The 9,081-nt window shown below is 53.3% G+C and overlaps 1 protein-coding gene across 1 annotated transcript; it reads left to right on the forward strand.

The window, feature by feature from the left end:
• The first annotated feature begins 4,802 nt into the window (after positions 1 to 4,802).
• On the forward strand, positions 4,803 to 8,408 carry NME3 (NME/NM23 nucleoside diphosphate kinase 3). The gene is made up of 5 exons (XM_061350729.1): positions 4,803 to 4,957; positions 5,043 to 5,173; positions 5,995 to 6,096; positions 7,204 to 7,316; positions 8,118 to 8,408. The coding sequence occupies exons 1-5, from the start codon at positions 4,912 to 4,914 to the stop codon at positions 8,233 to 8,235; spliced, it is 510 nt and encodes a 169-aa protein (XP_061206713.1). The 5' UTR covers positions 4,803 to 4,911; the 3' UTR covers positions 8,236 to 8,408.
• Positions 8,409 to 9,081: the final 673 nt, after the last annotated feature.

Below are 9,081 nucleotides of genomic sequence, written 5' to 3' on the forward strand. Positions count from 1 at the left end.
CAAAGGCAGGCATGGGGGGGAGACCCTCACCCACCTGTCACCCCTCAGCCAGCAGCACTGGTGTCAGCCCTGGCCACCGAAGGCACCCAGTGAAGCAACAACGGAAGCACATGGGTAGGATACATCCCTGCGGGATGAAGCTGGGCTTGGCTCACTGCATTAGCTCTGTTTACACAGAGCTGTGGTAAATCCTGCTTATCCTTCTTGGCTCCCAGTGAGCCAGCAAGTCATGACCCCCTTTGAAGCATGCTGAGGCAGGGCAGGAATTTAGTTCAAGGGATATCAAGCAAGGATTTAGATGGTATTTGACCTAGTTTATGGCTGCTGAGGCATCACAAGGAGTGTTGCTGCTCTGCCGTGGGACACAGGCTCTGCAAGGCAAAGACCTGAGCAAGGATCAGCAGGTCGTTTCACAGAGACACAGGCAGTTGTCGGTGGGGCTGGGGAGGGGAGGCTGGACCTGTTCTGAATCAGGGTCTTAATAAGAAAAGGCTCCAAACTGTGCATCAAAGCCTGCAGTCCCTCTTCAGTCCCACTGTGGGCCAGGGTGAAGGAGGAGCGGATGTAACCTGATCCAAGCCAGCCACCACCTCTTCTGGAAAAGCACTCCTCACACACAGGAGCGCACCAGTGGAGCCTTCTCCATACAGCTCAACCCCAAGGAACATAAACCTTCAAGGATTTTAAGAAGCTTTACCTCCAGTATCTCACACACAAGATCAATGCATTCACACCTCGGCACTGCTGTCTGATAAAAAGGAAGAGGCCAGACTTTACCTACCCACATCTGCCACCTCCCAGATGAGCTTTAAGGTCTCTTCCAACCCAAACCGTTCTATGATTCTGTAACTGGGGAACTTCTCAGCACAGCAGCACAGGCTGCCTAGACAGGTGTAAATGCTGACGGACTGCACACAAATCTCTCTGACTCAAAATGTGAGTGTACCCAAGGGCTGTGTACTCCCAACATTTCTTTCAAGCAAATCTTTTATGGGCTCCATGAAAATGGAAAAGCTAAATGCAAGGAAAGGCAAATCTGGCCTGTCCAGTCCCCCCTGTTCCGGGGTTAAAGGCAGGAGCCTGCATATATCCCTAAAGACCTGCACTTGCATACGGCTTCCCCACAAGTTCTTTCAAATCACTGCCCTCTGTCACACAGCTTTGTCTCAGAGTGCAGCAATGGCACTTGTGAGTGAATCCTCCCCCCCTTTGGTGTTCACTTCGCAAAGCGGCTCTGCTGTAGAGCATTTTGTGCCAGTGTGGCTCCAAGATCTGTGTTGCCAGGGTTAGGGAAAAGAGGTACTTAAGAAAATCTGTCTCTACCACTACCACCACCTTTGTCACCTCTTCAGTCTTCACCATGGGACCATCCTAAATGTCGTGGTTTAAGACCAGTCAGCCACGCAGCTCGCTCTCTCACTCCCCCTTTCTTCATTCCCCCCCTGCCCCCCCAGCTCCCAGAAGGATGGGGAGGAGAATCGAAAGAATGTAACTCCCATGGGTTGAGGTAAGAACAGTCCAGTAACTAAGGTGTAACACAAACCACTGCTGCTGTCACTGGTAATGATACCCCACCTTAGTGATCTAATCCTTCTGTGTAACTGCCCCCAGTTCTACATCCTGGCCATGCCATGGTCATGTGGTATGGAATACCTCTTTGGCTAGTTTGGCTCAGGTGTCCTGTCTCTGCTTCCTCCCGGCGTCCACTCCTCCCTGGCAGAGCATGAGGCTCAGAAAAGTCCTTGGTCAGAGTAAACATTACTGAGCAGTAACTAAATACATCGGTGTTATCAGCACCGTTCCCAGGCTGAAAGTCGAAACCACAGCACTGCACCAGCTACTAAGAAGGAGAAAAAATGACTGCTACTGCTGAACCCAGGACACTAAAGAAGATGAAATCATTTTCAGCAGCAGCTGGGTTGAAAAGCAGACAGCAAATCTCCACCTGTGTAGAGCCTGTGAGAGGCACCAGCACTCACACGGCTCTGTCAACACTGCAGTGGTGACAGACCATGGTGACCTCTCTGAGCCAGCAAGTCACTGAAGGTGCAAAAATAACCTGGTGAGGAAGCAGGAACAACAGCAGGTGATGCTAACTAAGACAAAAGGACACAAAATGCCTTTGCACTGCACACACTTTGATGACCATGTTATCTGCACCTACATTATCTGTAGTCTATTATATGACCACAATATCTGCAATGTTTTATCCAGCAACAGCAAACACAGCAATTTTCAGCCTGAGTGGGGGGGGAGCATGAGAACAGCTTCCACTGCCACTCGGGAAACAGACTCAAATGGGAACTGTAAGTGGTACCAGAAGGTACCTGCCCTTTCAGGTTCCTCATGACGAGGTCCCAGAAGCAATCATTTGCCTTTCCAAACAAGAGGCCTGGCAGCAAATTCACCTGGCAGCTTCCAGATGTGCAGTGGTTGCTGCATGCTGTGCCATGCACAGCATTCCGGCTGGAAACGCGGCTCTGTACCCCAGTGAAACCTCTGTTTTACTGCCTGGGAATGGGCAGTAAGCAGGAATGTTTACACATCTGCCAAAAGCCATGGGGTGTAGATGTTTAGAAGACATTGGTTTTGGAATAATCTGTGTGAGAATCAGACCCAGCTCCATTGCCCAAGCTAGCTGGTCAGGTTTCTGAGGCTCCAGTGTCCAGCCTAGAGAACTAAGTCCAAACTTTCTTCTGCCAGCACCTCAGTTGCCAGCTCACATGCACAGAGAAGAGAAGGACTCACTGGAGTGAACTGTGCTTGGCATGTTTCTCCTCCAGGTTATGCTGCAGGGAATCGCCTGAGGCGCAAAAGAATATTTACAGTCCAATGAGTTTCAAACCTTCACCCCTGAGCCAGGATCCTTGAGGAGACCTGTGGAGAAGGACAGAACAAAAGAGGTACTTCATCAGCACTAAGAAATACAAACACTAGTGTGAAACAAGGAATTCTGCAAGTGTTGAGAAGAAAAGGCTCCAAACTGTGGTTGCCTACAGCACATGCATGCGCTGGCTGGATTGCTGACTCTGTCTGTGACCATCTCTGCAGGCACCTGTAAAACTGTTCTTCCCTCCTTCCTTCAGCCAAGCACCTGGGACAGCAACGGCCCATTTGCCACAGTGACTGTGAAAACCTTTTCATGCATTCTAGGTTGCCAAAGGCAAACTTCCAAAGCCAGCTCTTCTGGTCACCAAGAACAATGTTTATTACATTTGCAGAAACTTAATGTGTGTGTGTGTGCAAGAAAACCGAACTTAGACAACAGGCAGAACAATTTGTGGCCAGGAAGCTGGTTCTGAGAACATGCTGCTTACCCCCATTAAGAACATCAGCACCTTCTTTTATGAGGGAGCTTTGCCAGCAGGACAGCCAACTCCAAGGGGTGGACCTCGGGGCACAGGCAGGGTACAGGGCTGTGTGCCACTGTGCGCCTGAGCACGCAGGGGGAGAGGAAAGAAAAGCTGCTGAAGTGAGGTGAGGAGTAGAGAGAAGGGTTGGGAAGGCAGGAGCAGGGCTGAGACCTAGGCAGGAACAGGGAGGAGGATATGAGCAACAACTGAACTGATCAGCTCTGGGGCAGAAGGGAACCCAGTGAAACCCAGGGACAGAGAGAATCTCTGAGGATGCGGTAGGTGCTGATACAGCCATAGTGGACATCACACCACATGTTCTTGGGCTGTGTGCTAGGTTACACCAGCAGCCTGCCTCACCAGGCCACCCTGCTCGAACGGGTCTCCCCCCTGAAGAAAGGTTCCACTTGTGAAACCTCCACCATGTCCCAAGTAGTGCCTATACCCACCACTTCACAGCAAATCCTACAGCAGAGTGGGTGACAGCACATACCCTACAAAGACTTTTCTACTGGCAGAATAGTCAGCACAACTGTGTTGGAGCAAACAGGGACAATCTTCCTCAGGCAAAGCCATGCTTTATATCCCCAGAATATGACCTCTAATTATTTTATTGGTGCAAGCATGGTAATAATTTACTCAAAACTATGTCAAATAAAGCAACTGGGTCCCTGTCATACAAAGAACCAAGAGTACCTGCCCAAGACCTGCACGGAGGAGAGTGAGCAGACCAGAAGTCTGAACATTTAAGGATGCAAACCATGCATCCTTAAAAAACATGTTTAGTTAAGCAAATCTTGCTGCTAGCAGTTAACAGTGAAGTGAATGAGTTGTGTAGGGATAATGTAATTAGCAGTATTGGCACATGACAGATGCTAATGAACAGAGCAATTCAAGATACAGTCAATGAGAAGCTCCCCATGACGCAGTTCAGTGAGTGCTTGAGCCCAGAACTCCCCATGTACTGGGCTGCACCCCCAGAGCGTGAGCAGCACGAGCGAGATTTTCCCCCTCTGCTGCGCTCTGGGGAGACCCCCCTGCAGTCCTGATCCAGCTCTGGGGCAGCAGCACAAGAGGGACGTGGAGCTGTCGGCCCGAGTCTAGTTCACTCTCCAGAGATGCCAGCCCGGGCTCGCCAGCTCCAGAGCCGCAGGAGCTGGTACTTCGGGGTGCTCGGGAGCAGTGCGGGCAGCGCAGCAGGTACCTGCCACAGTGAAACCACAGCTCGGCTGCAGTCGCGACAGCAGCGACAGAAGTAACGGAGCCAGACGAGTCTAACAAACAGGCTGGAGGCTGTGCGGACCCGAGGCCTGGGAGCCGGGAACGTGGCCGCCAGCCCAGGCAGAGCCGGGCGCACCCCTCCCCGGCCGCGGGACCCGCTGCTTCTCCAGCGCCTCCCCGAGGTTTCTCCCCGCGGGGCTCCGGCACCAGAGGGACAAGGCAGCGCCGCGCTCTCGCCCCCGCCGCTCCTCGCTCCCGATACGGTCGCTCCGCCGATCACGGGGCGGCACAAGGGGCGCTGTGAGCCCGGCGCGGCCCCCTTAAGAGCGGCGCCGCCATGATTTGCCTGGTGTTGGGCCTCTTCGCCGGCCTCTTCCACAGCGGTACGGGACGGGACGGGACCCGCGGCTGAAGGAAGGCCCTCAGTGCCTGCCTCCCCCGCTGTGACGCCTCGCCTTGTCTTTGCAGGCTATGGCGGGATCAACGAGCGCACGTTCGTGGCCATCAAACCGGACGGGGTGCAGCGGCACCTGGTCGGGGAGATCATCCGGCGGCTCGAGAGGAAGGGGCTGCAGCTGGTGGGGATGAAGCTCCTGCAGGTGAGGGGCCGGGAGCCCAGGAGCTCGGGACAAGCCCCGTTCGGCTCTGTCAGGGGCTCTGCCTGCTCGCCGGCCTACTGGGGTCATTCGGGCACCGGGTAATCACGGGTCAGCAGGATTTCGGCACCCAGGGGCTTAAATCATTCCTGGAGAGGTGGGTGCTGGAGAGAGACTCTTTATCAGGGACTGTAGCAATAGAACAAGGGCTAATGGGTTCAAACTTAAACAGAAGAGATTCAGGTTAGATATAAGGAAGATACAAGGGCCTGTAGGGACAGGACAAGGGGGAATGGTTTTAACCTGACAGAGGAGAGACTGAGATGAGCTCTTAGGCAGAAGCTCTTCCCTGTGAGGGCGCTGAGGCGCTGGCACAGGGTGCCCAGAGAAGCTGTGGCTGCCCCATCCCTGGCAGTGTTCAAAGCCAGGTTGGATGGGGCTTGGAGCAACCTGGTCTGGTGGAAGGTGTCCCTGCCCGTGGCAGGGGGTTGAAACTGGAGGAGCTTTAAAGCTCCCTTCTAACTGAAACCACTCTTTGATTCTATGATTCCATGCCAGCCATGGGGTGAAAGCTTGTCACTTGGGATGTCCATGCCCCAGGGCTCTCATGCATGGCTGGTGTAAGCTGCTCCTCTGACCAAGAAACTTCTTCCCTCTGTATGTCAGGCTTCAACAAAGTGAAACTGTTTTACTCCTGGAAGGGCATATCTGTGCAGGAGCTTAAGTTGAACAGGCACTGTCCAGCTTTTACATGTCTTAGGTGTAACCTTTCCCAAGTCTCCATCTGCTCTGGCAGGCTAAGCTTTGTGCTCTTTGTGCTTCAGGCCTCAGAGGAGCTGCTGAAGGAGCACTACATAGCCCACCGTGACCGACCCTTCTACAGCCGGCTGGTGAAGTACATGAGCTCTGGGCCCATTGTAGCCATGGTGAGTGCTGGCCAGGTTCTCCAGAACCAAGGAACAGAAAGTAAGTGCAATGAGTAAGCAGCACTGGTGTGTGGTATGATGGAAACAAGGTGTCCTGTCTCTTCAGGAGGCCTCTTGAAGCTGCACTGGACTGCAGGGATGTTTTCTGTAGTAAATTTGGCCTGTGCGAACCTTGTGAAGTCCAGCCAGGCCACGTGAAAGGTCCTGTCCCTGGGCTGGGGCAATCCCCAGCACAAACACAGGCTGCAGGAGACCGGATGGAGCAACCCTGAGGGGAAGGACTTGGGGGTGTTGGTCAGTGAGCAGCTCCCCATGACCCGGCTTCAGTGAGTGCTTGAGCCCAGAACTCGCCATGTGCTGGGCTGCACCCCCAGAGCATGAGCAGCACAGAGGGATTGTCCCCCTCTGCTGTGCTCTGGGGAGACCCCCCTGCAGCTCTGGGGAAACAGCACAAGAGGGACGTGGAGCTGTTGGAGCGAGTCCAGAGGAGGCCATGGAGATGCTGTGAGGGCTGGAGCAGCTCTGCTCTGGAGCCAGGCTGAGAGAGCTGGGCTGGGTCAGCCTGGAGAAGAGAAGGTTCCTTAAGGGGAGACCTTAGAGCAGCTCCAGTGCCTAAAGGGGCTACAAGAAAGCTGGAGAGGGGCTTTGGACAAGGGCCTGTAGGGACAGGCCAAGGGGGAATGGCTTCAACCTGACAGAGGGGAGACTGAGATGAGCTCTTAGGCAGAAGCTCTTCCCTGTGAGGGTGGTGAGGGACTGGCAAAGGGTGCCCAGAGAAGCTGTGGCTGCCCCATCCCTGGCAGTGTTCAAGGCCAGGTTGGACGGGGCTTGGAGCAACCTGGTCTAGTGGAAGGCGTCCCTGCCTGTGGCAGGGGGTTGGGACTGGATGAGCTTTAAGGTCCCTTCCAATACAAACCAGTTTGGAATTCTGTGATAAATTAAATCCACAGAAAATTCTGATGAGTTTCCAAAATGAATGTTTGAAGACTTTACGGGGACCCTTTTCTGTCTCTCACCCAGGTCGATCTGATGTGGAATGTAGAGGACTGATGGTATGACCTGCTGGGGGAGTTGTTAAAGCTGATTCTTGTTTTGGTGTCATTGTAGGTCTGGCAGGGCCTGGACGTGGTCAAGACCGTTCGCACGATGATTGGGGAGACTAACCCAGCTGATTCCAGGCCTGGTACCATCCGAGGAGACTTCTGCCTTGAAGTCAGCAAGTGAGAGCTTTGCCTTTTTGGTCCCTCAGTATTCCAGGGCATTCTCTCCAGGCTTTCCTGAGCCATGGGAGTCTGCATCTGCAGAGCAGGGCTGCTCCCTTCTGTGCTCAGAGCAGAGCTGTCTCCCTGTGACGGTGTGCAGAGCAGCCTTCTCAGGATGAACTGAGCTCTGCTTCCTGGGGCTTGCTTTCCAGAGCCTCTCCTGCCTCCTCAGGCCTACTCTGTGGAAAGCAAGTGGGATTTGCTTGTCTTTTTCTCAGCATCTGAGGTTGTAACAAAAGCCAGGCTGGAGCTCTACATGTGCTGGGGCTGTTCACGGGTGAAGATCCACAAGTGCTGACCAGGGGTGGCTGCAGCCTGGCTTCTGGTAGACAGAGCTTGTATCAAATCCTCCTGGCTTAGGTGTCCATTCTGTGGTGCCTGATAACAAACCTGCTTCAACAGGGGGAAACCTGGAATGGGGGAAGTCTGGAGGCAATACTTGAATTCCTGACATAAATCAAAAGCAACCTCCAAATCAACAGCCATGGGCAGCTCCTCCTTTAGCAAACAAATGGCTTCTCATCGTACGAAGACACATCCATGGCCTAAGCCACATTCAGCATAATCATAGCCAGCCCCTGAGCTGCAGGAAGAAAGGCTCTGTAGTGAGAAGGAATGTTGTAGGATGTGAAGGAGTGTTGTAGGATGTAGCTGGATCCATCAGTTAAATCTCTCAAGATGAAATTACTCCAAACTGCAGCTTCCCTCTCTCACCTTTCTCTGCTTAGTGCTGGCTGATTCCTTTTGTCTTCCCACCAGGAATGTGATCCATGGCAGTGACTCAGTTGAGAGCGCCAGGCAGGAGATCTCCCTGTGGTTCCGGCCGGAGGAGCTGACCTGCTGGCAGGACACAGCTGAGCACTGGATCTATGAGTGAGAAGTGCATGCCGAGGAATTACATCTTCCTGACTGGGCATGGAGTGTTGCCATCCACGTCACCTCAGCTGCTTGAGCTGGCTGTGGATCCTGCTGTGGGAGTTGTGCTGTGTGTGGCTGGAGGGGTCCTGGGAGCTGGTTTCTGGATGAAAGCTCTGGTTCAGCTCCCTGCAAGACTACTTGTGTCTTTTTTTCTCTCCTCTCTCTGCTGTAGTATGTAGTTGGTATTGTGGCTGTTTGCTGCAGTGTCTTAAATCCCAAATAACTCAAGGTGATTCACTGAAGTGAAAAGTGCACCTATTCTGGTGGATTCTCTGATACGCCTGGTGCAGAACATGTGCTCCTGCTGGGAGCTCTGGTGTTGTGTTTGGTGTAATTTTCTCTGCAGTTCTATAAGGTTTTTCACCCAAGGCTTTTAAAAAAATTGGGCTGCTGTGGGATAAGGGGGCAGTGCCCCCTGGGGTAAGAACTCATTCCAGGGCAAGTGTTAAAGGACAGGACAAAATGCTCAGTGTCCCTTGGTGGGAGTTCTGCGTGCCAGGGTTGGCACTAGTTCACCTGGCTTCAGGTGGAATTAGAGAGTCTCTGGAAGGAAGAATAACCAGATGCTGTTAAACACACAGTTTCTGTGGGTGCTGGAGCAGCTCCTTTTGGTCCACTCTGGTTTCTGGTGGGCCCCACTGCTGGCTGCATGGCCCTGGTCTTGTCCCTCCATGGCACCCACCACACACAAGTGAAGCAGCAGCGCTGTGCACAGCACAGCACTCAGGGAGTGACAGGGAGGTGGGGAAGGGTTTGTACAGCTGGGGCTCAGGAAGGACCAGCACTGTTCAGTCCTGTGTGCAGT

This window comes from Neopsephotus bourkii, unplaced genomic scaffold (assembly GCF_033783945.1).
Source record: "Neopsephotus bourkii isolate Nb327-2 ecotype Australia unplaced genomic scaffold, CSIRO-AGI_Nbou_v1 NB_533, whole genome shotgun sequence".
NCBI lineage: Eukaryota > Metazoa > Chordata > Aves > Psittaciformes > Psittacidae > Neopsephotus > Neopsephotus bourkii.

Excerpts from the sequence above, each read along its gene's own strand:
- NME3 (XM_061350729.1), top strand. The coding sequence starts at position 4,912 with ATGATTTGCCTGGTGTTGGGCCTCTTCGCCGGCCTCTTCCACAGCG. Across the intron at positions 6,097-7,203 it reads CTGGGCCCATTGTAGCCATG|GTCTGGCAGGGCCTGGACGT; the intron begins GTGAGTGCTGGC and ends GTGTCATTGTAG. Across the intron at positions 7,317-8,117 it reads TTCTGCCTTGAAGTCAGCAA|GAATGTGATCCATGGCAGTG; the intron begins GTGAGAGCTTTG and ends TCTTCCCACCAG.